The sequence below is a fragment of the Leiobunum rupestre genome, chromosome 10 (assembly GCF_980474605.1).
Source record: "Leiobunum rupestre chromosome 10, qqLeiRupe1.1.hap1, whole genome shotgun sequence".
Classification (NCBI taxonomy): domain Eukaryota; kingdom Metazoa; phylum Arthropoda; class Arachnida; order Opiliones; family Sclerosomatidae; genus Leiobunum; species Leiobunum rupestre.
This window is the reverse complement of record NC_143393.1, coordinates 22,476,081-22,503,843: the sequence shown is the minus strand read 5'-3', so window position 1 is coordinate 22,503,843 and position 27,763 is coordinate 22,476,081. Positions and strand designations below refer to the sequence as shown.

Below are 27,763 nucleotides of genomic sequence, written 5' to 3'. Positions count from 1 at the left end.
TTTTTTATATTAAAATTTTCACATTTACTTTAATACAATACACAATTAAAATTTTAATATCAAGCGCAATAATCTGAGAAGGAAATTAGACATTTTCGGGTTGTTTCAGCCTTGGTTGGTTCCGAGGTTTGACAAAAACGTTAAGTCCTTTTCTTGATAATGGCTTTCGTGATTTTTCTGAAATCGACCATTTTCTTTTTAGCCGGCAATGCTATAATAGAAAAAAATAAGGAATAAAAAAATTTGGCCGTTGAGATTTTGTGAAATATGGGCAAACAGCCGTGGGAAGTTCAGATCCTCGGAACAAAAATCTAGTAACTCTGAAAAAAACGGGTACAATAGTCCATTGACGGATTTAGCATACAGGGCGTTTCAAAAGGTGATGCAAAAAGGTTAAGGAGTTGTAGGGGGGAGTTTAAGTGTGCCTGTTTTTCCCCCCTTTTTCCTACGATGAGTGAAAAGAGCGCCAGAGAGCTTCAAAGTGTGGCCTACTAGCCCCTGAAGTAGGCTGCAACAAATACAAAACAAACAGCAGGGAAACGCGAACATTAAGGTTTGGGTTCGTGTGATAGGTAAAACAGGACTTAGTAAACAAATCGAGGTAACCAGCGTACAAAAGTAAACCTAAACAGTATTTTAAGTCCCTGCTGCTTGTTTTGGCGCTTGTTGCAGCCTACTTCCAGGGTCTAGTAGGCCACACTTTGAAGCTCTCTGGCGCTCTTTTAACTCATCGTAGGAAAATGGGGAAAAACAGGCATACTCCTCAACTCACCCCCTACAACTCCTTAAAGGGGAACGGCCAAGCTTTTCCAAATATCGGCTTATTTGTATATCAAAAGATTAACAAGACGTGCAATATACTTACACGTACCTTATTTTGTCTTGAAAAAATAGTTTTTGGCCTAAAAAGTTGAAACTCAAAATAAATTAAATAACGCCAAGTATTTGAGTTTGAATTTTCGCCGCCATCTTAAGGTGTATCGCCAGCGCCCCTAACCCCGTATGAGCGATTTGCGAACAATCCTAACTTTTAAAATCACGCAATTTGGGCTTAGGTCTCGTATAACTCGAACGCGCCACGCGTGCAAAACCAATTTTTCGCGTCTTCAGCAGCGCGCGCTTTTCGGTTGTTTTTCTGTCTCACCGATTTCTCACTAGGTGTCGCGGTGGACGCGCACTTTTCAATTTCCCGAAATTTCTTTATTTTATTAAAAATTAACCACTTAAATTTTTACTATGCGGTTTTCACCATAAATATTAGTTATAACGGGCTATAGGGCTATCTAACTGTTTAAAGCTTGACCGTTCCCCTTTAACATTTTTGCATCACCTTTTGAAACACCGTGTATAAAACGAGTTGCCTGATTTTGGCTCCGAGATAAGGATATTTGTCGATAACGCGGTGACTTGACCTCTTCGAGGGGAAGCGTTGAGCGTCCTGGGCGAAAAAGCCCTGCTGACCAGAACGCTTTGCAGAGGATGGTTGGCCGGAACTGGCTCCGGTGATTTGGCTGGTGGGGTCCACGAAGGCGGACGTCTAGCTCGTAGGGCCATTTCAGCCGCCAAAGGGTGATTTCCAGATGATCCCTGTAGTTAATGAATCAAAAACAGTTCACGGAAAGAAGAAAATGATGACTTATATCTCCGGGAAAGTTAATGTATCGTTTCAAAAAAGAATCTTACCGACGAAACGCTCCTGAAGCGATGAACTTTGGGAGTTGTTCGGTTCCCCAGGTTCTCCCGAAAGGAATCCCTCCTAAGAGGAACCGTCAAAAAATAGGCCCGGTAAATAATGAGTGTTTTGGGAATTTTCCCATTCATTTACCACGCGTCCTTACTTTGAGATTTTGGTCTAGAGGACATTTTCCAATCTAATTTTAACGATTCCTAAAAATGGTTTCTTGTTTGTGAGAAATAAACCCTTTTTCGAAACTTCGTGCAATGCTCTTCAGCGCGCGCGCTCGAATTTCATAAGTCTTTTACGACACGGGGGCGACCGTTATTCGATAATTCGAGTCGAATTTCAAAGTTTTCATGGTTTTTTTAAAGCGTTGCCTACGTTATTATAAATGCCAGTGCACGAGAAATGTCTTCAAATTATTTCTGGTATTTTAGTTTGACAATTCCGGCCACTAGGTTCTCTCTTTTCTGGGCTGTGTTGCCTAAGCAACAGCTAGGTTTCAAGACCTACAAAAAACACGGCGCTAAGCGCAGACTCGCGTTACAACCAATTACGGAAGTTATTTCCTTTTTTAAGAATCTTTAAATAAATTTAATGGCCAGACTTCTAGAAAAAGAAAGCAGAGGAATTTAAATAGTCTTATTTTAAATTGCTATTTTGTCTAAACGTTTCGAAAACCCCTTAAGGGGGAAGTATACAGTAAAAGCCTCTTTTTCGTTCAAGCTGAACGTTTCTGTTTTAACAATAACATAATTGAATTATATTTTTATTATTAAGCTGAGCCTTTCTCTAGTGCTTAAAATAGTTTTGATAATTCTAATATAAATAGTTAACGAGATATAAGGTCCTAACTAAAGGGTAGTTTGGGTGCTTGCCCAACTTATTTAGCTCCGGGGGTCCAAATTAAAACGTAATAACTTAATTACTTATCAATTTAAAATTGTCAAAATTATTTTAGTCACTAAACAAGAGGCTGTTCTAAACATAAATATTAATTTTATCAGTTAAAATACAAAATTAAAAGAGTTCAGCTTGAAATAGTTCGAAAGTAGACAATGGCCACTGTAGTCTTCCCCCATAAGGGAATATAACCTCGGGTATTTGGTGTGGAACACCAACGTTTGGAGCTCTGGACACTCTTGCCTTTGGCTTTAGAAATGTTTGGGTAATTTGAAAAATTGGATTCCTTAAAGATTGCTTTGTAGGTTATATTCCCTTTAATAGATCAGCTCAGAGAGTCATTTTCCGCGTATCAGAAGCAAATAAACAAGTCGTCGCTTCGAAAGGCGTGCACGGGCTTTTAAAATGACGTAGGTGAGGTTTAAAGGAATTTCTGTATTATTCGCGTTTCCAACGTGATTATTTTTATCGCGCAGTTAAAATAATTCACCGGCACATTAAAATATAAACAATTCTACCAGAGGCATATAATATATCTCTTACGATAAAAGAATTTTTATATTTTAAAATCTTTTGTTTTTAATGAATTGCTTAGCAAAATATTGTGTACAATTTTTAGTACTTAGCTTGTCTGACCTTCTCAAGAAAAAATTACTAAATTTTTATATTGATTTTACTTTAACGTATAATTTCAGCCCCTTTTTCAAGTTACTCAACCCTTATTCGGCCCCTTTTTCAAGCCCTTTCTTCAAGTTACTGCTTTTTTTCCAGCCCTTTTAAAAAATCCCCCCCGCTTGTAATTCGGCCCTTTTTAAACCCCCCGCTTGTAATTCGGCCATTTTAACCCCCCCGCTTGTAATTCGGCCCTTTTTAACCCCCCCGCTTGTAATTCGGCCCTTTTTAACCCCCCCGCTTGTAATTCGGCCCTTTTTAAACCCCCCCGCTTGTAATTCGGCCCTTTTTAAACCCCCCCCCGCTTGTAATTCAGCCCCTTTTTAAACCCCCCGCTTGTAATTCAGCCCCTTTTTAAACCCCCCGCTTGTAATTCAGCCCCTTTTTAAACCCCCCGCTTGTAATTCAGCCCCTTTTTAAACCCCCCGCTTGTAATTCAGCCCCTTTTTAAACCCCCCGCTTGTAATTCAGCCCCTTTTTAAACCCCCGCTTGTAATTCAGCCCCTTTTTAAACCCCCGCTTGTATTTCAGCCCCTTTTTAAACCCCCGCTTGTATTTCAGCCCCTTTTTAAACCCCCGCTTGTATTTCAGCCCCTTTTTAAACCCCCCGCTTGTAATTCAGCCCCTTTTTAAACCCCCCGCTTGTAATTCAGCCCCTTTTTAAACCCCCCGCTTGTAATTCAGCCCCTTTTTAAACCCCCCGCTTGTAATTCAGCCCCTTTTTAAACCCCCCGCTTGTAATTCAGCCCCTTTTTAAACCCCCCGCTTGTAATTCAGCCCCTTTTTAAACCCCCCGCTTGTAATTCAGCCCCTTTTTCAACCCCCCGCTTGTAATTCAGCCCCTTTTTAAACCCCCCGCTTGTAATTCAGCCCCTTTTTAAACCCCCCGCTTGTAATTCAGCCCCTTTTTAAACCCCCCGCTTGTAATTCAGCCCCTTTTTAAACCCCCCGCTTGTAATTCAGCCCCTTTTTAAACCCCCCGCTTGTAATTCAGCCCCTTTTTAAACCCCCCGCTTGTAATTCAGCCCCTTTTTAAACCCCCCGCTTGTAATTCAGCCCCTTTTTAAACCCCCCGCTTGTAATTCAGCCCCTTTTTAAACCCCCCGCTTGTAATTCAGCCCCTTTTTAAACCCCCCGCTTGTAATTCAGCCCCTTTTTAAACCCCCCGCTTGTAATTCAGCCCCTTTTTAAACCCCCCGCTTGTAATTCAGCCCCTTTTTAAACCCCCCGCTTGTAATTCAGCCCCTTTTTAAACCCCCCGCTTGTAATTCAGCCCCTTTTAAACCCCCCGCTTGTAATTCAGCCCTTTTTAAACCCCCCGCTTGTAATTCAGCCCTTTTTAAACCCCCCGCTTGTAATTCAGCCCTTTTTAAACCCCTCACTTGTAATTCAGCCCTTTTTAAACCCCCCGCTTGTAATTCAGCCCTTTTTAAACCCCTCACTTGTAATTCAGCCCTTTTTAAACCCCTCACTTGTAATTCAGCCCTTTTTAAACCCCTCACTTGTAATTCAGCCCTTTTAAAAAAATCATCCCGCTTCATTTTCGGCCCTTTTTAAGAACCCACCCACTTTCTTTTCCACCAATTTTTCAAATTCCCTGCATTTTTTCCGGCCATAAGTTTTTCAAATTCCTCCGCTTTATGTGTATTTATTTCCACGAATTTTAAGAAAACCCTTAAGATATAATAGAAACACCAAAAAAACCATAATAAAAAGCGATTAATTCAAATTTAATTACGTTATTTCGCGAACAATAAACGACTAAATAAAAGAACTTTAAATAACGAAAAATATGGAGTTTGCTTTTGAAATGGCATTGACCTTGAAAACTAAAGAAATGCCCCGTTCTCTTGTGGCTTCCCGAAGAAAAGTGCCTGAGAAAAGAAAAGTATTTGCCGAGAATGAAAGAAAGGGAGGGTTGAAGTCGAGGGGGGGGGAAGCGATGTACGAACACTACGTAGCCCCCCCTGGTTCGAGAAAATGACTGCGAGGAAAATAAATTTGCGAAAAGAAGAGTCGTCAGAAACCAGTTGGGATTGCCAAAAACCGGGGTTTGAGTCGTTCCTACTTTCGCGTCGTTTTCCGGGCTAAGTTGCCGCGGCGTTCACCGCGCCGCTGTTATGAAATTTATTACGATTCCAATATGGATTGAGCACTAATGACGCAAATCTGATCATCAGTAGAGAGTCCATTTTGGGTAAATATTAAGCCGCTATTAATAATACGTCGTAATTGGGGATCCAACTCGCCCGCGAACCCTGAGTCGATTAAATAAACGCAACCCCGCGGCGATAACAAGGCCAAAGTTTCCTCGACACCAATCGATATTACGCAGCTCATTTAAGACTCTTTGTAATCGGAGCTTATTCCGTTAAGTTTCTTCGGAAGACTTACGTCTAAGGGGAAAAAATGACGTTGAAAAACAGCTCAACGAGGTCCACCCCTTACAGACTCGGAGAGCTAAAAACAACAAGCTCATGCCGTAACTAATGAATAAAGCACTCGGTACTAATTATCGTTTGATATAAAAGCGGCTATATTAATTTCCTAGTACAGGATATACCGGATAAACGTTTTATTTGGGAGCTTTCGAGTGTCAATTTGCGCGACTCATTTCTGAACGAAAATGTTTTTGTTAGGGTTACAGACATGCCTACGCGAAAATGTATTAGCCGTTTCGTAAATTCGACAACGAGCGATCGACGACAGTAAAGAATGTTGGGTATGGACGCCGTCGTCGCCGTGGCCATCGGGGTCTTAACCATCGTCTTCCTCAGCTCTCTGGTGGCTCTTATCATAGTCTGCAGGCACAAGTACTGCCGAAAAATGGATTTCCTATCGCCGCAGTTAAGGGAACACAGGTAATCGCTTTGGTCGTGAGTACCCCGGTCGCGCTCTAACGAAATATGACCATCTCGTAGGCCTGACGTGTCCCTTATAAGCAACCACGAAGAAACGCGGGACATGGAACTCGACGATGTCCGATTGCATCCCGACATCGAGAAGATTTTGGACGATGACCAATGGGTGGACGATGCGACGTAAGCCGTGCAAATAAGGAATTACAAATTATTTAAGGTACTTAAGAATATGAGGCAGTAGCGTTAGCTTCTGGTGCTACCCTGGCTTACTTCGTACTAGCGTTGTAAGTCGGAAAATTTTCCGGTAAATGACTGATGCCTTTTTTCCGGAAAAATTTCCGTATTTTTCCGAAAAAAATAAAAAGTTTTCATTACATGATTAGTCTAATATATTATTTGCAAATTTAAATAAAGCGGCATTTTCGCCTCATTTTTTCGAATCTGAAAGTAAAACTAAACCTCTAGACTAGTTTTAACTGATTAACGATGAAACACTATTCATGTTTTGTAGTATGTTTACTGTTATTAGACATTTGATAAAAACAAAAACCCTTAAAAAGTAATTTATGTTTTATTTTTAAATTTTCTGTAACTTTCTCCACATTTTATTTTTTCGGAAAATTAACAACACTACTTCGTACCAAGAATGTATTTATTTATACTCAGGGAGAATGAATATGTCGAGAATATCGACGGACACGTTGAGGCCCTCACCCCGTCATGCTAATGGGGGGGGGGGGAGGAAAAAGGAGCTGTCTTATTTTTTGCGTCCTCGCCGCAGCGTTAATCGCGGCGAAAAACGTAATTTTTAAGAACCAATGAGATTGCAGTATTATTTGATTTTATTAAAGCGGAGGAGCATACCGGGGGCACCTACGGGTGGAATTGGAGAAACGCTAAAAATAATGTCGACATATTCATTCTCCCTGAGTATAAATATATACTATAGCCACTAAATATTAAAATGCTGACAAACTTTCGCTATAAAGTACGAGAGATTATCTGCAGTCCTAAATTCTTAAGTACCTGAATTCATTTATTACTAACACTTATCGCTTAACCGAAACTAAACCTTTTTAGCGGGTTGATTCCGCATTGCCTGGCCATCCTGAAAAAATGCCACCACTTGACCGAACGCCTCGTGGCTTTGACCATGAGCAGTACCGTGTCCCATCACGAAAACCAACTTTGGGAGATGATCGAAGTGGCCCGAAGGATAAGTCCGAGAGTGGATGACGTTGTCCGTTCCATGTATCCGCCCTTAGATCCACGGCTACTAGAAGCCAGGTATAACCTTCACTCAGTGACGTAATCGTAGCAACTGTTCTAAAATTTATATATCTCACAATTTTAGGGTATTAGGTTACTATAATCAGGGCCACCGAAAGCGGGCTCCGAAAAATATTAATTAACGAACCCAATTGAGCCGTAACTACTGGAGATAACTAAATTTGAAGGTGAAGTGTGTACCAAATAGAGCCCCGAGGCTGCATGGGCCCCGGTAATTTATACCCACTTCCCCCTCTCTTGACAGGCCTAACAATCATACCATATGCAACATAATAATAAGTATAAAATGTCTATTAAATTATTTCAAGACCTCGTTTCAGACTAAACCCTGCCTCCGTTATATCAACGCCCGCGCATGTAATTATTTTAATTTTCTGAAGTCACATTTTATATCGCGGTGTTCGGCCACAGTGTGGCGGTCGTTTTCATTCGGCTTACGTCACCCAATCACATTTACTATCGATTTTGTAGCAGACGGGCTTGAAGTGTTACGTCGTGGTGTTCGTAATTATAAAGGTTACTTTAGTCACGGCCAACTTTGATCACGCGCTGTTCGCGCTACAGCGGCCAACACATTTGTCGAATTTAACTATAAACTGTACTATAACGTGTAGGAGTTCAGCGCCACGCTCGGTTGTTATAGTGACTTCGATGTAAAAACTATTCTAAAAATAATAATCCGCTAGAGGCGCTCACGTCATACACATCTTTTGCTCATAGGTTAACACAGAAACGTCAACGAATGAGATGGCCGCTGTATCGCGAGAGATCAAAGTTGGCCTTGCTTTAGTGAACGCGAACGGGCTTGAAGTTGTATGGTTTTAAAAATATCTGAAAACGAACGCCACCTCTCGAGGAAAAGGCGCAATCCTATACAGATAATATACCCCCCTTATGTGAGATCATGCATGGGTCTTGATATAACGGAAGCAGTGAACGGAACATAAAATAAATCGGCTTCACTATTTTATCATCTTTAAAGTTGATGACACCGCTGACGCGTTTTCATAATAATAACAATCAGTTAAGGTAATACCAAAGGAACCACACAGGCCTAAGTCAACTAGTGACTTAGTAAGCCAATTACCGGTGGCCACGAGTATTTGTGCACGAATTTCGTTACGTGTACGGTAACCGAAACCTACACGTGTAGACCACGAGTATTTGTGCACGAATGTCGTTACGCCAAACACTTTCACAAAGACCACTTAGCGCTACTTCAGTAGGACTTGCAAACTTATTTACTCTTTGGTTTTAAAAAAAAATCTGCTTATATTCGTTTCTATTTGATTGGTACTTTCTGAAGCGTCACTGGATTTTCAAAATATAGCTAAGGTAGCCTACGTGAAGATTTCAAAATCTAGTAATTCTTTAACTGAACTATTTACAAAATTAATGAGATATAGCTCATTAACTATTTATAATGGTTTGTATAAAACCAAGAATGTATTTATTTATACTCAGGGAGAATGAATATGTCGAGATTATTTTTAGCGTTTCTCCAATTCCAGCCGTTGGGGCCCCCGGTATGCTCCTCGGCTTTAATAAAATCAAATAATACTGCAATCTCATTGGCTCGTAAAAATTACGTTTTTCGACGCTGCTGCGAGGACGCAAAAAATAAGACCGCCTCCTTTTTTCCAACCCCCCCCCCCCCCCTTAGCGTGACGGGGTTAGGGCCTCAACGTGCCCGTCGATAGTCTTGACATATTCGTTATCCCTGAGTATAAATAAATATATTCTTGATAAAACTATAACCGTTAAATGAGTAGGATTTTTGATTAAAAATCCACTATTTATCCAGACAACTAGGTTGGAAGATTTGCCAGATAATCCTTTTATGAGCCTCCCTGGTTCGTGAAAAATCGGTCCAAAGTGCCAAACCCCCTGCCTCTCTATACCCAAAAGTAAATAAGCACTTAAGTAATATTTTATAGAACGGTGGAAAGCCCTTCAAGTTACGTGAGCCAACTTACTATTACCGTTAACCTTAGAAAGTTTTTATGGAAAGGGTTAACCGAAGAGGAGGAACCAGCAGCGAAATAACTTACAAACTTAACGCGGCAGTGGTTCCGAGTTTCTAACCAGGGCCACAAGCTTGGATTGAACCCGGCACCACTTGCTTTGAGACGAGAGTGCCAACCACTTTTTCCTAACCGACCTAGAAGTGACGTAATTTACATCCTATCCCGTGAACAAGGTTTCATGAACGAAAATATCTTTATAGCATACTTAGAATTGATTTTATTATACGGAAATACTAAGGTCATAGCTTTGTCTTCTGTTTGAAGAAAATACTTATAGCGAGATCATTTTTAACTAACGAGAATTTGGAACAGTTGCTACGCCACTGAATAAAATTAAATCGTAAAACCAGAAGTAAATGAACCGAAGTTATCGAAATAGCGCTCAGAATTGGAGGGCGTTTTCCTTATGAAAATGATGAGAAAATCGAGTCAAATAAAAGCTAATTTACATCCCCGTCTTTGGACGCAATTGCGCTTGGGAATTGTGGGTATAGCTATTTCTATGTATCACCCTTTTTTCGGCCTAGGAGCGCGCAAAATTTCCAATTCGAATTAAAATGTAACTTAATAAGGATAACGCCTCCAACATGGGGAGTATAGTAGTCTGATAACTTCGGTTCATTTACTTTTGATAAAACTAATAAGCTAAACGTGTATACATCCCGCAGAGTGACGGCATTAATACTATCGGTAACTCACCTGGCGTTGGTGACCAGAACAGTCTGCAGTATTACCACGGCACCGCAATGGATTGAGGAAGCCTTGGAGGATATGGAGGAACACGTCGAAGTAATATCACTGATCTTGTCCAGACAGTGGCTTCGTACGGAATGGAACTATTTTGATCAAATTTGATTTCTCTAAATAAAAACCCCTAGGTGCTGCGAGAAGCTGGATTAACTTTGGACGCGTGTGGTCCAAGCATTTCGAGGCCTCAAAGCCAAAACAGCACCCCCCATTTGTCCAATCAGCGAGCGACATCCGCGACCCCGGCTGTTTTTAGTTGAAAAAAGTCACCTTATCGCGAGTTCAAAGGTCGTTTCGTTCTCGTGAAACGTAGTACGAGGGCAGCTAATTTGCATATCGAGCCGAACAATGATAAAAGCATTTTTGCTTCGAAATAGTTATAAAAAACAATATCTTATGAACAGTTTTTTATTTATCCTTTTTTATTTATCTTTTAACGTGAAAAACGCAAATAAACGTTTTAATGTGAGATGATTGTACATTATTTGTTGAGGGGTGTTTTTTACACCAGTCCTTGGCGAGTGCTTTCTATGGGTGTCTTTTATCTAGCAAACTGACTACGATTTTTTTACCCTCTTTAGAACGTTGCAAAAGACTTTCAATTTCCGTCAATACCTGGCAAATGGAATGTTCATATTGTATATTGGGAAACTTTATTCAGTTTAACGCGACAAGCAAACTTACTTCCTGTCCGTATTTCTGATCCTTTAAACCTTTAACATTTTCCAATATGCTGGAATGCGCGGCTTTGACGGCCAAATGTAAACACCAAGCACCAACCTTTAAACGCAATAATATCGTACAGATAAGGTCTAAAACGGCGAATTAAAACTATTACCCTAAGATCCGATATAGCTCCTGCGGTAATTATGGGCGCTAACTCTTCCATGGCCACCCAACCCTCGGATATTTTCCTGGACAGGTTCAGGGGTACTTCGATGGTTTTCACGATCGCCTCTTGTAACGCCTCATGGCGCCTAGGGAAACCAACTGAAGCGTAAGTTTGCCTGCTCGTAGAAGGACTTTAAATCGAACATACATCATTTGTTCTTCCGCAGTTTCTTTGGATAATTTGGTCGCAGCCTGAAATAATCATCCAATTAAAAACCGATGTGCAATAGTACCAAAACTATGATAATATATTTCTTCGAGGGAAACAACTATATAGTAATCCGCGCACTATTATTTTTGTTGGAAGATTCCAGTATATGGATATTTCTCTCGTAAGTTTCTCCTTACTAACAATGTACCCGTTGAAAGCTTGGGTGTCTTGGTCCACGTATTTAATAACATTCTCCATAATATGATGCATAATCGGTATTAATCTCCTCATTTGGGAGTCGAATTGTTCCCACTGTTTCCTACCGTACGTCATTTGCCCGACCATTGTGCCCAGAGCAGCCCCCTTCAAAGACGAATCGCGTTTCAGAGAATATGAATAAGGTAATAGGTCCTTCAATAAGACATCTTCAAGGAAATCGCCAAGAAGTAAAGTGTCCGAGAGCCAGGACCCGCAAGATATTGTTTATATAGTGCTTGTTTATAGGTAGGGTGTCGGCTGGAGTTGCTATAGCATCCACTCTTAATCCCACTGCTGTGTGCGAAGTGGGATATGGTCCCCCCGTTGCTGCACCTTCTGCTGGGTTGAGTGGCTTGCGACCATCAGTAGTAGGGTACTACTACCCAAGCTGGATTTGGCGTAGGGCACTATGATGATTGACCTCCGGTGGTATGGTCTCTGTTACTAGGTATACCGGGCTATAAATTCTGACACACTGTATACGGAACGTCGTGTTTTTTCCAAGCCTTAATATGTCAAAAAAACCTGGTCTAAAGGGAACGCTTGTTGCTGCCGTAAAGGTGAAAATTTTCCATTATATAAACACGGACTTGCAGGTTCTGGCTCTCAGAAATATTTCTTCTTAGCGATTTTCTTGGAGGGTGTTTTATTGAAGCGCAGGTTGAAACATATCAACTCACCAACGCAGCCACAGTGGCAGCTACGGAACCACCGGCTGGTACAGGAACTCTGGCACCAACGGTACGAATGAAATCCGTCACTGATTTCTGAACCAGAGAATTTCGATCATCCTTCGGCATGGCGTACTCTAATACCTTCTTTGATGGGTCAAACGGTTCTTTGGCGTTCAGTCCGAGTTTGGTAATGACCTATTTGGAATCTTTAATATTTGGATATTTCAGGAAGAATTTCAAACTCACCAGTTGAATTTTGAGTTCTTCTTCCAAGACGAAAATATCGTCCCTTTTTATGTAAAAATCGGCCGCATCAAGCAATACTTTCAAAGGGACCAAGCCCATTATGTGAGAACCTTTTAGAGATAGTTTCATGGACGTGGCAATGTTTAGAATCTATGGGAGCGATTAAACGATTACTTAATTGTTAACGAAAATAATTAGAAATGTAGACCGATACACATTTTGCAAGGAAGATCCTTTCAAAGGGGTTACGCCATTAGAGGCCTATTTTTAAATACACGAATTCTCACCAGATGGCGCCAACAGTCAGAAACGTTGATATATGAAAATTATCCAAAATTCGCGGAGTTCATTTCATACCGAATATTTCCTTAAAGGGGAACGGTCTAGCTTTAACCAGTTAGATAGCCGTTTAAAAACTAAAATTTATGGTGAAAACCGCATCAAAAAATATAAAGCGGTTAATTTTTAATAAAATAAAGAAATTTTGGGAAATTGAAAAGTGCGCGTCCGCTGCGACACCTGGTGCTTGATTAAAATTGAAAAACAATATAAAAGCGCGCGCTGCTGAAGACGCGAAAGATTTTTTATTTTATTTTTCACGCGCGGCGCGTTCCAGTTATACGAGACCTAAGCCTAAATTACGCGTTTTCCAAGTTAGGCTATTTCGCAAATCGCTCACTAAGGTCGTGCTGGCGCTGGCGATACACCTTAAGATAGCGGCGAAAATTCAAACCCAAATACTAGGCATTATTTTGCGTTTCAATTTTTTGGGGCCAAAACTATTTTTTCAAGACAACATAAGGTTCGTGTAAGTCTTGTTGCCCTTTTGATATGCAAATAAGGCGACATTTGGAAAAACTTGGCCGTTTCCCTTTAATTGCTCTTGGTGTTTAAAATAGTGTTATAAGTAGATTTTTGTAAGAAATTATTCCTTATTTTACAAAAGCGCCACCTAGTATCTATTAAAGCATCAAAACGTAACCTCTAATGGCTTGGCTCTTAATGTCCCTTTCCCCGTACGGAATTTGTGAATCGATCTATTCATATTCTAAGTGACCTCCTCGTAGGTTGTGTGAACGGAACTGGACGTGACGTGGTCTTGGAGAGTCGTCGCTACCTCGGCAATTTTATTTCGTTGGTCCCAAACTCCCATAGCTTGACACCCTTTGAGAGTCCCTGGTAGGTTAAGGCCTCTGCCAATGTCGCGAACGTCCAAAGCTATTTTATGGGCTTGTTCCTTGGTTGCAAACAGCAGGACGTTATAGTTAATGAAACCTTTGGTGGCCCAAACCAAAGTAGCTCCTTTCGAAGCGTCATTCTTGGATACGAATAATGGACGGCAAAAGGAGCTTTCGACTTTCTTCGTCGAAGCCTTTACCCGCAAAATTTCGCTTTCGGTTTCCGCGTCTTGGGTTTCGTAAACGTAAACTGAAAAAGAACAATGACGTTGAAAACAATTCTAGACCAAACCATATCACTCATTCAACGTAGACTAACCAGAGATATCAAGTAGTACGTGGATTTTCGAAGCAAAATCATTGGCGAGATGTTGGCATTGTTGAAGACTTATCTCCCGTACTGGGACGAAAGCGCAGTTGTCTAAAACACCCAGACACGGAAAATCTAATTCGAGACAGTTGAACTTTAGGGAAATCTAAACCGTTTAGCATGTACAGGGTTGCCACACAAGTTTGAGATTCAAATTCCCTGTTTTTCCTGACCATATTAAAAGATTTTCCATGACTTATTAGGGCCAAAATGTTTATTTTATACAGTATTTTACTTTTATCAAAAGTTAATAAATTTAAAGGGAAAATAACCTCTGGTATTTCTGTCGCCCTCCGAGGGTTCCAATATTGTCCGCTGCCTCCCATGGCTTTTCACACTTGCGGCGCTGATAATCGCTGATTGTGAAGGGAATAAAGGAAATTTATGGGGTCTTCCATAAAGAACGCGTTGGAGGTTCTATTCCCTTTAAATGGACTTATATTTCAGTAAAAAGGTTATGGCAATATTGAAAAAATTAGCCAAACTTCCAATTAAATAAATGATAATCATAAAATTTGTCATAGATCTATAGTGACTTTTCCGGAATTTTTACAAATTTTTAAAATTCCCTGACCTTGCCCTGTCTTTTTATGCTTATTTTTTAATTCCCTGACCTTGCCCTGTCTTTTTAGGCCTATTTTTTAATTCCCTGACCTTGCCCTGTCTTTTTAGGCTTATTTTTTAATTCCCTGACCTTGCCCTGTCTTTTTAGGCTTATTTTTTAATTCCCTGACCTTGCCCTGTCTTTTTAGGCCTATTTTTTAATTCCCTGACCTTGCCCTGTCTTTTTAGGCCTATTTTTTAATTCCCTGACCTTGCCCTGTCTTTTTAGGCCTATTTTTTAATTCCCTGACCTTGCCCTGTCTTTTTAGGCCTATTTTTTAATTCCCTGACGTGTGGCAGCCCTGATTTACAATTGAAATAAACTAACCACTTTTTTTAACGAAGTCGACAATTTCGGATATAAATTTGGCTAGCTTCAAAGCATTTTCGATAATAATTGATGGGTGATCTGCGAAGGTCATCAAGGTTCGATTAGACAACGAACAAACACTGACATCAAGTAGTACCACCTTGTAGGTTTCACTGACGATATCTTTGAGTTTATCGAGTACGTCCTGGTAAAACATAATAACGCGCAGATTTAGAAAGTTCAAAAGATGGTCACCCAAAACTCTCAAGTGCCCAACCAGGAAAAGGGTTGACCCCTTTGAAAAAAGTTACTCGCCCGAGATCCACTTTCGCCGAGGTTAAAACTCGGGGGTTAAGTAGGCCTTAATGAATCAAGAAAATTCCCAAAAGGAAAAGTTTCAACGGGCATTAGTTTTGCCATGACAACCAAAAATGTTTTTGACAACACAAAATGGAAAATTCCTTTTAAGGGTGCCCCCTTAATTTCCATAAAAATAAAAAAAATTAAAATGAAAAAAAACTAGAAAAAAATTGATCTATTTGTCAATTTTGATAAAAAAAATTTCTAGTTTTTGCATTTTAGAAATTTTCAAAATCCCATGTTTTTTTGGGTAAGGAATTTTCTATTTTGTGTTGTCAAAAACATTTTCGGTTGCCATGGCAAAACTAATGCCCGTTGAAACTTTTCCTTTTGGGAATTTTCATGATTCATTAAGGCCTACTTAACCCCCGAGTTTTAACAAAATCGGTGTGTTACGACTCGGGTAGTCTCCTTTTTAAGCTGAAGATGGCGCTATACGAAATTAGGGGGCTTCAATACTTCTATTTAAAAACGGTGCACGAAAAACGATCGATGTCACATGTTAATAGGAAGCCGTCTACCGTTGTGTAGCGCCATCTTCCGCGTAATCAGAGTAAAACTCTTCGTCATTCTAATCTTTGACCATGGAGCTCCATGCTTTGACAAGGCTTTAAAATGTTTTAGACATTTTAAAGTTAAGGGTTTTAATACATTTTGAGATGTTAATAGGCATAAAGTACCCCCATGAATTAATGTATCAATTTCAACCATGAATATCGAATGCATTAGGTATTCTAGCCTCAGTCGCTAGGATGGGAGGGGCTTAGTTATTATGACGTTGGTCACACGCCATCGCTCAAATATTGAGGGCAACGTTTTGAAACTTGACTAACTTTCAGTATCAAAGTTTTGCGGGAAATTTAGTTTCTAAAATTTTAATACGCATCTTTTTGATTGAACGAAAATAGGTGTGAATATTAATAATAAATTCCTTCATTTATGATTATTAAGTGATTTTGTAAAAGTCCCGGTATTTTTCTAAAAACCACAAGTCATTTTCTTCCCCGGTGAAATCGCGCAATCCCGGAAACGATTTGTGGATCGAGTCAACGACAAAGTCCTGTCTCCTGATTGGCTCAAGTGGTTACGTAAAACGCAGAAAGGCACCGCCCATTTTAACCTCAGATGGTAGTTAAGGCCTTTTCACACAAGCCAACTTTTTGATCCAACTAGATGAGTCAACTTGAGTTGAGTCAACTAGTTGGCTCGTGTGAATAAAAGTTCGATGAGTTGATACACCAAAAATGTGCGCGAGAAAAAAATGGATCACTGATCCATTTTTGCTGACTCAGCATTTTGATTTAAAAAGTTGGCTCGTGTGAAAAGGTCTTTAGTGTAATGATATCGTTCGAACCCAGGTGAATACGCTTGCTCTGGGATTTCGGAGTAGGGTAGAGTAATTATCTCCACAAGAACAAGCGAATAGTTCAAATTAGCGTAAAATCCGAGGTAAAATCTGTACTGCTTTTGTTCCAGAACAAGCGAACAGTAGGCACCAAAATCAAACCCAAGTGAAATCTTCTAAATTCCAAAAATGGTATTCATATTTTCCTTAAATTTTCCAAGCTAACAGGGAGGCTCTGTCCAACAATTTACCAACCTTGTGGCGCTAAGTAGTAAGTACCTTATGTACTATGTTCGAACTATTGCTAATCCTCAGATTTTACTATTTTGTAAACAATCCTTGAGCAGATGTTTAAAAATATTTAAAAATTATGATGGTTTCCCTGAATTCCGTGAAAAAAGGGTACTTTAGGGACCGAATCCCAATTTTACGGTAGATTAGGAGCTTAAATAGAAAAATAAGAACTTTTGGGTATTTTAGGGACCTGGTGGGTGACCCAGTGGCCTACACCTTGGGCCTACCTTTGACTGTACTAAATTTCCACCCCCTTATCGACCCCCCTCTTAACATTCACATAGTTCGACCCCCCCCCCCCCCTTGACGAATTTCTGACTACGCCACTGGGGAACCGGTCTTCGTGGTACCACGAGACCATTAATCCATAAATCTGTCTTCCATCCTATATTTTTTATAGACTAGAATTATTAATGCTTTTTGAATTTCCCGCCACTGAAGTCCTTGAAAATATACGAAACTATACCTATACGGATTGTTTAGATAGAAGCTTTGAAACGTGTAATTTACCTCCACTGGATTTCCAGAAATAGTGAAGATGCAAGCAATTACGGATTCCGATGTGTTTGACATTATGACAACGCGCAGTATAGTTAAGAAAAAAATCTCGAAATTTTGCAAACTATATTCGTTTATACAAGAGAAGTGAAATTAAATATTATAGCTTCGATATTTTTCTCAACAGAAGGAGAAAATAAATTATCAGGCGTTTCTGATATAGCGGCAATCCACGTTGTCTGGAAAATTTATAAAGCTGATTATCATTTTTCAAGCTCAGATCTTAACTCGTGACGTCCGCCTTTTGAAACAAATCAGAATTTTCCCTTGAAATAAAAAACAAAAAAAGCAAATTCAACTTCTCCTACGTGAAGAGTAAGCAGCTACATGAAGTAAGTCTATAGCCCCGTCAAGTATTACTTGATAGCGCTGGTAAAGGCAGAAAAAATTAAAAAATAAAGTAGAAACAGGTACTTTAACCTTATCCCTGCGCTTATCAAGTACACACTACCAGAAGTACATTAATATCTTTTGAGAAAAGTATACACCTCCCTACGCTAAACATGTACATTCTCAGGTTCAAAAAAAGTTTCAGAAGGGAAAAAAATGTGATTTCATAAAACCATAAGTATATAATATTTAAAGTAAGACTCTTTATGATGTCATAACTCCCTAGCGTGGGGTTGCTCTGCTAAACGCCAGATGCAAAACGGCGACGAAGACTTTTACAAAGTGTGTGACACAAAAACCACTTAGTAAAGCTTTTGCACATAACAAATGGGATGTTTTTTACAATATTATGTACTTATGATAAAACTCGCAGCTTTTGGGCAAATAAATATTGCTCCATATCATAATTGTTAAAATTTTAAATCATGAGGTGGAAAAATTTTGATCTGCGATTCCTCACCTATTAGAAGATACATGTTTTACTTTTTGGGATTAGGAAGATACTTCTCTCGTAGCAGATAATTTATATACTTCTGAAGCTACTGAACATCTAATATAATAAAAAGAAAATATTGTAGAAATGATACAAAAAAGATGAAAATTTTTATATAAAACAATTGATATACATGTCTCCATCCCTCTATTCTTCCACATTTTTAACATTTACCAAAAATAAAAATAGGGTAAAAAATTTCAACAAGCTTAAATTATACTTTTCAAAATGTAAAAAAAAGTCTTTGGAGGGCTGTAGGTGCGTTGTGCATTTTTTGTTCTGGTTGAAAAACCAAAAATTTGCATAATAATAGCCATTCACTCGGGTTTTCATAATATAATATTTTAAGAAAAATTTAAAAGGTAGAAATAAATTATTTTCTGCATAAATCTTTCGATATGTACCGGTTTTTTGTGGAATGTTAGAAAAATTAATAATGGGGTACAATTTTTCAGCAGACAAACTCTCGAATCTCAAATAAAATATTTCTTGGCACTTACGCTATGAATAATTAAAATTAAGTGCTTTGGCTTTGTTCGACGCTGCAAATAGTGTGTTATTACTACTACCAGTACATACATACAGTCTATAACATTGTTTCATAAGTTTGTCACTTTAGGGAATATTTTACTAAGAGCTAGTAACGAAGTGACGTCATCACAAGAGGAAAATCTCCCCTAGTGAGGCGCTGTCAAAGGCCACGTGTGACGCGTTAGCAAACGTACGCAAAATGGCGACGAAGCCTGTAATGCAGTCGGACTTGCGAATAGCTCTCAGTAAAAGTTTCGCATGTGAAAAATAGGAAGTGTCACACTTATGTTACAATATTGTACACTTATGGTACATATAATCATTATTTACATATCTCAATGACCATACTTCTCCCAATAGAAAAGCCTATTTTGATAATTTTTTGGCAATAAAATCAAATCTACATTATTGCAATCTGATGTTTACGGGGTGATATTTTTACTACTGGCAAATTAAGGCAGAGATCAAGCTTAAATGCATTCATGCAATTTAGAACGTAAAATCACTTTTCCTAAAAAATAAAAAACAAGTTTTCTAATGCCCCTATAATGAGTTGATGATGTAGTTGCTATCTCTTAAGTACAAGAGTATGAAGAGGAACGGTGGCAGTGCAGCATAATAATAATGCTGATATGTAAAATAAACGCATGGAACTTATAAACTTAACAATGGCACGCGGGAAAAAATGCCTTATAAACAAAACTATATTGCGGAATGTTGGACTGCGTTTTTTATCAGCTAACTACTCTTTACGTTCCATCAGAACTCGCAGAGCCTCCCGATGACCTTCCTCCGCAGCCAATTTGTGCTGTTCGATTTCCTCCAATACCTTAACAGCAAATTTTAATTAGAAATTATGTAAATACCGATAATTTTAGTGAGTTAATTACCATTCTTTTATATTTTTCATCTTTTATTCCTTCAACGTTCAAGACGATGTTGGAATAGGCGCCATTGACCCCTAATTCAAGGCAACGTAAACCCACCTATTGAAAAAAAGTTCGTATAACACTTATTTTTTTAAAAGTAAATATATAGATTGTTGACCTGTAAATCAGATTTAGCTCCGATGTTAATAATGGAAGCCATATCTTTTAAGGTATCCCACGTTTTGCTAACGGCTCTAGCCATGTTCATAGGAACGGTAATGGCTTTTTTCAGCCCATCTTCCAAAGCTGCTTTGCGACTATACCAAAGCGTATATTATAATAAATAACCTTTAGTTTCCAAGGAAATCAATTGAAACTTACAATGCTTCTTCATCGGGAGTATTTTTGGGTAACCTTAAAGCGGCCTAAGACAAAATGTATATTTTAAAAACTCTCCAAAATGAACTTCAACATTAAAAAAATTAATACCAAATAATCATTAAATGCGCAAGTATCTAAATCTATATACGCTATAATTTCCTTCATCGTATGATGCAAAACGGGTATAAGAGCCCTCATCTGATCATCATATTTTTCCCATTGCCTTTTCCCATACGTCATTTGACCAACCATGGCTCCTAAGGCAGCGCCCTTAAAAACAAATGCACAACTTTCAAATTAAATTGAACTTAACAGGAATTATATATTCTTATTACCATGGCAGCCACTGCAGCCGCTACAGAACCACCTCCAGGAACAGCGGTACGAGCGGAGACAGTATGAATAAATTCGTAAAGGGAAAGCTTAACTAAAGGCCCCATCTGCCTTTCTGGAAGCATATATTCGATAATTCTTTCTTTAGGGTTGAAAGGCCCCAGAGAATTTAAACCAAGCCTATTGATTGCCTGGTGGAAAAAAAATTCCACATTCGGTTGTTAAGCCAGTTGGCTTGCAATGTCAAATTTAAGATATTCGTTTACCAAATGGATTTTTTGATCATCCTCAAGAACAAATAAGTTTTCTTTACTAATATAAAACTCGGCGACTTGGAGAATAGCTCTAAGTGGAATAAGGCCAACTATTTCAGATCCTGTAACGGCTAATTTAAGTTCTTTCGCGTCTCTCCGGACTTCTTCGTAAGCAACGTGTAAAGGCGTGATATCGTGGTCGGAGAGATTCATGGAAACTTGGGCTAATTTGTGTTCCTCCAGCCACCAACCAATGGCTTGACAAGATTTTAACCTACCAGGCTGAGGTAGAGTAGTTATTAGTATGGTCAGAGGTGGGTTCTTTAGAAAAATTTAACGATTTTACAGTATTACAAACTTGATCTTTCCCTCGACCCTGTTCCCTTAAATTAAGTGCGATCCTTTGAGCTTGCTCCTTTGTACTTAGCATGTTAACATTATACGCTATTAAAAATTTTCTAGCTCCCGACATAGTTGCACCCCAAGATGAGACAAATTCAGCAGGGCCATAATCGGGTTTCCATTCTATCCTACTAATCTAAATAAATGAATGGAAAATTTAGTTGGAATAATTTTATAGCTTAACCGCAAACTATATTATAAAGCACACCTTATCATACAAGCCTTCGTATTCGCCAGCTCTAATTTGAGATACTGATTTTCTATATTCCTGATGGCAAGCATATCCGTACAGATATACTATGGATAATGAAAAAGTCAAAATACTGATCAAATTTAAATTATTTTATGAAAACAGAAACTAACCAGGAACACCTAATTCACTAGCTAATTTCTCCCCAAATTTCCTGGCACAATAGATACATTCCTCCATCTCAACTCCCTGAACAGGTATAAAAGGACAAACATCAAGAACACCCAATCTCGGATGTTCCCCTTTAAATGAACGGCATCAAATTTTAGAAATGGTTTAAAGATGGATATTTTTTTTACAGTTCACCTTTCTGCTTTGACATATCTATGAGCCTAAATGCCTTTCTCGCTGCATTCAGAGCACCTTCAATCACTGCATCTGGGGAGCCCACAAACGTATACACAGTTCGATTTGTGGAAGGTCCAGGAGCTACGTCCAGCAATGAGCAGCCTTCGGTAGATGATATTGCTTCCGAAATAGCTTCAATAACCTTTGCGAGAATATTAAAATGTTTATGAAATAAATTAAGTATACATAGAAGTTTCATTTTAAACTTTTACCTCTTTATTTTGGCCTTCTGAAAAATTTGGCACGCATTCTACGATTTTTTCCTTCATTTTATCGGGTTCCAGAGTTAAATGTGCGAGTGTGTATCGTCAAAAAACATAAATGACGGGCTGGGCCAGAACGCAAAATGCAATCTTAACGCTCTACGTTTAAAAAACCGAAACTTTCGTAAACATTCTTACGTGATAAAAAGCATAAATCTCTTATAGGAATCAGACAAACATGATAAACTATCTTCGTAATACGTGATTAATGGGAAAACGGACCACATGAAAAATTTGCCGCACTGGCGAGACCTTCAACTTGGTTGTCATGTGCAAAAATGCTATCGAAATTCTATACACGGTAACGCCGTAGTTTGACCAGGGATTTGGTTTGACAGCTCGCAAAAACCCAACGGGGTCGGACGGCTTTATCAGAAGGATTTAGAGGACGCGTCGGCTTCGACCCGGTTCTATCTTCGCTGCCAACCGATCTAGTATTGGGATAACCCCCCTCCTCAAACGAGGCTGATCAGCGTACGCTAGGGACATCTCTGGACGCCAACGTCTAAAGAGAGTCAGCTTTTTAGTGGCGGTCTGGCTCGGAAGAGAACACCCGTAGATAATTTTTAATTGTTTAGTTAAGAAATATTTGTCGTATCATCCAAGAAACTACTCGTAAATGTTGGAGAGACAGTTATCTTAACGTACGTGGCCGGATAGAAGTGGCTTTTTAAACTTTTTTCGGTTTATACATGTTTGAAGATAAGCTAACTGAAGCAAGTACATATAATCATACCGCTACTGCTTCAATGTATATAGGATTATAATTGGTATTTTTTAGAAATATTTTTTGTTACACTGCATACTTCATTTGTTTAATCATCGATAAAAAAATATCAAAACCATTGACCTAGCTAAGATTTTTGGGTGCCTTTAAAAATGCAATAACTATTGAATATCATTTATATTATTAGAAAATTTGTCCTTTATAATTGTATTCCCAAACTTCATTTAAGGAGTGATAGTACTTTTGGTTTGGGCCCAAGGTTTATTTTCTATGGGTATTTGTGTATGTTTCAAAGGAATGCATTGTTAAATTGAACATAGGGGATAGGTGATAGACACTACACCATAGGTGGTTTTGTACATTGCCCTATTAAGAAAAATGTGTAGGGACACCTTGGTGTGGGACCCATGTAGTTTGAAAACCCCAGAAAGAGAGGGGGGGGTAAAACCATTAAAAAAGGTGCAGTGCAGGAATTTGATATTTTGAGATGAGATAAAAAAAATATAGAATGATGTAGTTCTTTAGAAAGTTTTGTATTGTGATGATTTTAAAAAAAAAATTACTTATTTATAGGATATGAATCCTATTAAAAGAAGATGGGCTTGCCCCCAAACTGTAATGCAAATTTGGGATGCCATTGAAAATATAAGAGCGCAAAAACAAATAACGACAAATGACCGAATTGCCAAATACATGCACAGAAAACATGACCTGAGTCCTGAAGACTCCGACAGACAAATAAACTTTGCACATAGAGATGATTTGGTAGTAAAAGTAAAAAGCGTTGGATGTAAAGGAACAAAAGTTGGAGTAGAACAACAATGTTTTCGGCTACCTAGTGAGCCATTGGTAATAAAGCTAAATAATTCCACAATCTACTGAGTTTTCTAAAACTAAAATTCTTATTTCTAACATATAGGAACAAGATGGTCATGATTGGTATTGTTTCGAATGCCACCGTGGTGGTGAGGTTATATTGTGTAATAATTGCCACCGTGTTTATCACACATTTTGCGTGAAAGAAGACCTCACCACATCTCCAATTTTCATTTGTTCGGTTTGCAAGGTAAATTCTTAATGCTTATAACTCAGCTCTTGTTAATGTTTAAAAATTTTATGTTTAAAATGTTAGTTACTAAAGAGCAAGTCCAATTTCAAAATGGAGCAGGAAGAAATTAACAATTTATTGGGTTATACCTGCCTGCGGTTAAAAGAAAAGGTATGTTTGGTATGTTTTTATCCTAGAAGACAAGAAGTAAAAAAGCTTGCCACTATTTATCATAAATCCAAAATATCTTTTTGACTAATTTTGGCACCAGTTTATTTAGTTCCAATAATTAATTAATGGTAATAACGCATGCTTTATGCCAATTTGTACTTGTCTTGTCTGTATTAATAATCTAGATATCTCATAACTATCATCATCCAGTTTTAATGAACTAAATGGTGCAAAATTTTACAGGCCTATTATACAAAATTGATTAAATATTAAAATTATCTTCCTGTTTCAATTCTTAAACTTAAATCATTTAATTCACTCATAAAAGTGGATTTTCTAAAGTACAGGATCATTATTTTTGAGAGTCTTAAAAATTTTATTTTTAACATATTTAATTTTATTTTTTACCCTGCGTTTTATTTGGGGTGGAGTTTGTTGTAAAAAAGGAACGACGGTTGGAAGACCCTAATAAATTGGTTTGTACCGCAGAAATCCATTTTTTTCATTCAGAATCTTTCTATACAGTTTGTCCTTTGTGTGCTTGAATTTTTGAAATCCTGACTAGTATTTATGTGTGTGCCAAATGTTTAGAAAATCCTTGCATGGCCTCGGAATGACATTAGAAGTTTTAAATGACCTAGTGAAGCCTGAATTAATCATTTAAAGAAATAATTATAATTTGACACCCTTAAAGGGCAACTGATAATGTTAGTCAAGCGATTCTAAAAACGCCTGTTTCAGTAATTAGTTTTTTGGTTCTATATTTAGAATAATTACAATAGTAATCTAATAATGGAATTACGTATAAACAGTGGAGAATTCTTACTTTGAATTTCTTTCAGAAGTCTCACATCTCGATTTGTTTGACTTTTGCTCTTAGTTAGTGGGGTGTTTTATAGCTATTCAAAAATCCACTATCCTGCCAGAAATATTTAGGTCACACTGGAATTATCAAAATCAAATACTTAAACTTTATAGTTGTCCTTTCAGTTGTGAGTTCACCAAGATTCGGTAGTTTAACTCCTAAAAAGCATGTCTAATTATCTTCAGAATTTCAGTTTCGTGGGGGCTTAGCTTATTTTGATTGAATAAAATAACTTTCCCATCCATTTTTCTGCATTTAATTGTTAATAGTTTTTACGTGTAACGAAAAACTGTGATACTTGTATATTTTGTGAAGGAAGAACATGGTATGAATGTAAATTTGCATTAAAAAATTTACAATCCGTTTTCTTTCTCTTTTAAAATTTGAGGTCTTTCAAATAAATGAGACCAAAATCATTTAAACTATTCATATTTCTTTATAAAGACCCGTGACTTGCACCGTATGCCAAGTGTTGAAGATGAAGTTTGGCGTTCCAATTATTTGCTCTATGAAAAAATGGACTTGTTAACCATGGAAGAAAAAACAAAAAGTAACGAATACCAACGCCTGGAAGAATTTCAAGCTGATTCGCAAACTATAGTCCACAATGTTGTAATCTATTATGGGGGTATGGTAGTTGAACTTCAAAAAATTAAAGCAAATTTACATGTATCTAAATATTTCACCATACAGTCCACAGCCCTATGGCAGATATGGCTCGCCAGATGTTAAGAGATTGCATATATGATTTAGGAGAGATACGTCAATGTAGAGAATGCTACAGAATGTCTAATGAAAAGAACGACAAATTCTGGTTTTGCCAACCTTGTGTAAGAATTCTAAATCATTGCGAAAAATTGGTTCTCTTTACTATGTATATCACAAAATTTTTGTTTATTTCTTCATCAGGACCCGCCTCACGAATTAGTTTATGCGAAACAGAAGGGTTTCCCTTATTGGCCTGCCAAAGTTATACGTAAAAACAACGGGGTTTACGATGTCAGATTTTTTGGAGGTTACCACCAAAGGTTAATAATTTTTTAATTTGGTATTCATAGTATCATTATAATCTAAATTAAATAAATAATTCGTATTAAAAGAGCAAATGTAGAGAAAGATCAGATTCGGCCAATTCACGCAAACTTTAACGAACTAACACCGAAAAGGACCTCGGGTCTTAATAAAGCATTGGAAGAATTGCAACGTCACGAGCAGCTACTAGAAGAACAAAAGAATGGTGACACAAGTGATAATGGCAATATGACTTTAGATGAAAGAAATGAACCGAAAGTGAATGGAAAGCCGAATGACAGTTTGGACTCTAATACGAGAAGGAAGAGAGGGGCTAAAGTGCCCAAAAAACGAAACACCAGCCAGGACAAATTGAAAAGCCTTCCGATCACACCCCTGGAGCCAGAACCAGAAGACACACATAAACACATCCTACCAATTGCACCATCACCACCTCGTATAGAGCAGTTACCTATCAGACCTGAGGCGATTAAAAGAGAGACGAGCCCTGTTGATGTTCGAAATGAGCCTCTCAATGGTGTAGACGGTGAAGCCTCTCGCGATGAAGCTCCTTCCTCATCCTCTCAAAAGAAGCCTCGTGTGGTAGAAGTTCAAACGCCCGAAGATAACAATGTTGTAACTTCTTCGAGCCAAGAATCATCTTTTGCAAGAGTATCAGTAGCAACTCAAACCCACAAAAAGGTAGAAATTGAAAACTACTCTGTTAATGAGTAAGAAACCTTAATGGTCGTGTTTTTAGTTGCTGTCTGCGTTAATTACAAAGGAAGCTGAACTTAAGAATAGCTCACGACCGCCTGATGAGCCTGTCAAATGCAACTGCGAAGAAAAGTTAATGAAAATTTTCCAAGAGCAACAGGAGCGAGTGGAAGTGGAACACAAACAGGAGAAAGAAAGAATTTGCCAGGAACTTACTGAACGGGTGAGTTTATAAGAGTTATACGTTGCAGATGACCTCAACTAATACTATTATAACTAAAATTTTAAAATTCAGTTGCAAATCCAATTCGAAGACCAAAAGAATAAGGAACTGTCTGTCAAACTGGAGAAATTACACGGTGAAATGGAAGAAACCCAACGAAAAGAGGAAGAGCAACTAAGGATAGCTCATCAACAAGACCTGAATGAGCTTCAAGAACGTCTAAAACAAGAAATATCAGAGACCAAGAAGAAACAATGGGTATGTAGAATCACACGACATATGGATACCATGGAAGCGCAAATTTATCTTTCTAACCCAGACATTGAAATTTCAGTGTTACAACTGCGAACAAGAAGCTATTTATCATTGTTGTTGGAACACATCATATTGCAGCGTTGAATGTCAGCAAACACACTGGCACAAGGAACATAAACGAACCTGTCGTAGGAAACGTTAGGCCAGCTTTATCCCTTCATACTTCCCCTCATTTGTACAAATCTAAATATTCACTTTCATCAGTCTGGATTTCAAGAATAGAGAATGTTTACTTTCTTCACAACCCCATTTTCATGACATTTTCTATTCATTGACATTTGCAATATTTCTTTAATATAATGTGACGTTACGCTATTTGTGTAGACTAGTCTCAAATTTCAAGGAAAAGGAACCTAGAAATGTTTTTGAAGTAAAGCGTGCAAACAACAGCTTTGTTACAATTTTCGTAGCATTAAGATTCAGGCTGGTTAAAACTAGCCACATTTTTGGCATAAGTTTTTACTATTGTTCCTAGACTTACGTTTTGGTTACCAAAAACACTTCTTTTTTTACTAAAATTGTCAGTATTTTTTTTTTATTTCATATCTTTAAAAGACGCTAGAAAATTAATCAGTGCAAATAAACAAGTTGAAAGCGATTTTAGTTTCCATGACTAAAAGGTAGTAAGTTTAATAATTTGTTTTAAATTATAAACTATTTAATAGGTGCTTCTTTAAGTTGAAATTGAAATGAATATTTTAATCAAAGTTAAGAAAAAAGCGTATTACCATTTTTACGCTAGTTCTAAAATTTAAT

The 27,763-nt window shown here is 38.1% G+C and overlaps 4 protein-coding genes and 2 long non-coding RNA genes across 14 annotated transcripts; 3 read left to right on the top strand and 3 right to left on the bottom strand.

Annotated features, from left to right (window-relative positions):
* Positions 1–10,282, bottom strand: LOC149925072 (uncharacterized). 2 transcript variants are annotated; one of them, XR_016476854.1, is made up of 4 exons: positions 10,131–10,282; positions 1,684–1,756; positions 1,413–1,587; positions 1–211 (listed from the first exon to the last, which is right to left on the bottom strand). It is a non-coding gene; the product is annotated as an uncharacterized LOC149925072 (long non-coding RNA). The 2 variants fall into 2 exon arrangements; XR_016476853.1 differs by having other exon boundaries at positions 1,684–1,753; positions 10,127–10,229.
* Positions 5,300–10,647, top strand: LOC149925071 (transmembrane protein 98-like). Its single transcript, XM_090159936.1, has 6 exons — positions 5,300–5,450; positions 5,893–6,114; positions 6,175–6,294; positions 7,195–7,401; positions 10,100–10,220; positions 10,310–10,647. Exons 2-6 carry the CDS (start codon positions 5,969–5,971, stop codon positions 10,436–10,438), a joined length of 723 nt encoding a protein of 240 aa, XP_090016062.1. The 5' UTR covers positions 5,300–5,450; positions 5,893–5,968; the 3' UTR covers positions 10,439–10,647.
* Positions 10,571–17,662, bottom strand: LOC149925070 (formimidoyltransferase-cyclodeaminase-like). 4 transcript variants are annotated; one of them, XM_090159929.1, is made up of 11 exons: positions 17,369–17,648; positions 14,878–15,064; positions 13,896–14,021; positions 13,456–13,826; positions 12,399–12,548; positions 12,159–12,347; positions 11,422–11,583; positions 11,218–11,261; positions 11,017–11,155; positions 10,863–10,958; positions 10,571–10,793 (listed from the first exon to the last, which is right to left on the bottom strand). In XM_090159929.1, exons 1-11 carry the CDS (start codon positions 17,429–17,431, stop codon positions 10,707–10,709), a joined length of 1,614 nt encoding a protein of 537 aa, XP_090016055.1. In that variant the 5' UTR covers positions 17,432–17,648; the 3' UTR covers positions 10,571–10,706. The 4 variants fall into 4 exon arrangements, with proteins under 4 accessions (XP_090016055.1, XP_090016056.1, XP_090016058.1 ...); XM_090159930.1 differs by lacking the exon at positions 11,422–11,583 and having other exon boundaries at positions 17,369–17,652; XM_090159932.1 differs by lacking the exons at positions 10,571–10,793; positions 10,863–10,958 and having other exon boundaries at positions 11,031–11,155; positions 11,418–11,583; positions 17,369–17,661.
* On the top strand, positions 17,279–21,706 carry LOC149925069 (uncharacterized). Its single transcript, XR_016476855.1, has 3 exons — positions 17,279–17,748; positions 19,764–19,829; positions 21,621–21,706. It is a non-coding gene; the product is annotated as an uncharacterized LOC149925069 (long non-coding RNA).
* On the bottom strand, positions 18,379–22,448 carry LOC149925068 (formimidoyltransferase-cyclodeaminase-like). Of its 2 annotated transcripts, XM_090159927.1 has the most exons (13): positions 22,069–22,448; positions 21,880–21,996; positions 21,626–21,809; positions 21,433–21,561; positions 21,278–21,366; positions 21,014–21,205; positions 20,680–20,949; positions 20,416–20,604; positions 20,189–20,350; positions 20,081–20,124; positions 19,878–20,016; positions 19,721–19,816; positions 18,379–19,659 (listed from the first exon to the last, which is right to left on the bottom strand). In XM_090159927.1, the coding sequence occupies exons 2-13, from the start codon at positions 21,934–21,936 to the stop codon at positions 19,573–19,575; spliced, it is 1,638 nt and encodes a 545-aa protein (XP_090016053.1). In that variant the 5' UTR covers positions 21,937–21,996; positions 22,069–22,448; the 3' UTR covers positions 18,379–19,572. The 2 variants fall into 2 exon arrangements, with proteins under 2 accessions (XP_090016053.1, XP_090016054.1); XM_090159928.1 differs by having other exon boundaries at positions 21,026–21,205; positions 21,880–22,448.
* On the top strand, positions 22,372–27,396 carry LOC149925067 (zinc finger MYND domain-containing protein 11-like). 4 transcript variants are annotated; one of them, XM_090159925.1, is made up of 12 exons: positions 22,372–22,681; positions 23,231–23,506; positions 23,577–23,723; positions 23,790–23,876; positions 24,308–24,352; positions 25,186–25,369; positions 25,435–25,571; positions 25,651–25,769; positions 25,842–26,454; positions 26,513–26,692; positions 26,765–26,950; positions 27,027–27,396. In XM_090159925.1, exons 2-12 carry the CDS (start codon positions 23,234–23,236, stop codon positions 27,147–27,149), a joined length of 2,094 nt encoding a protein of 697 aa, XP_090016051.1. In that variant the 5' UTR covers positions 22,372–22,681; positions 23,231–23,233; the 3' UTR covers positions 27,150–27,396. The 4 variants fall into 4 exon arrangements, with proteins under 4 accessions (XP_090016051.1, XP_090016050.1, XP_090016049.1 ...); XM_090159924.1 differs by having other exon boundaries at positions 22,373–22,574; XM_090159923.1 differs by having other exon boundaries at positions 22,373–22,700.
* Positions 27,397–27,763: the final 367 nt, after the last annotated feature.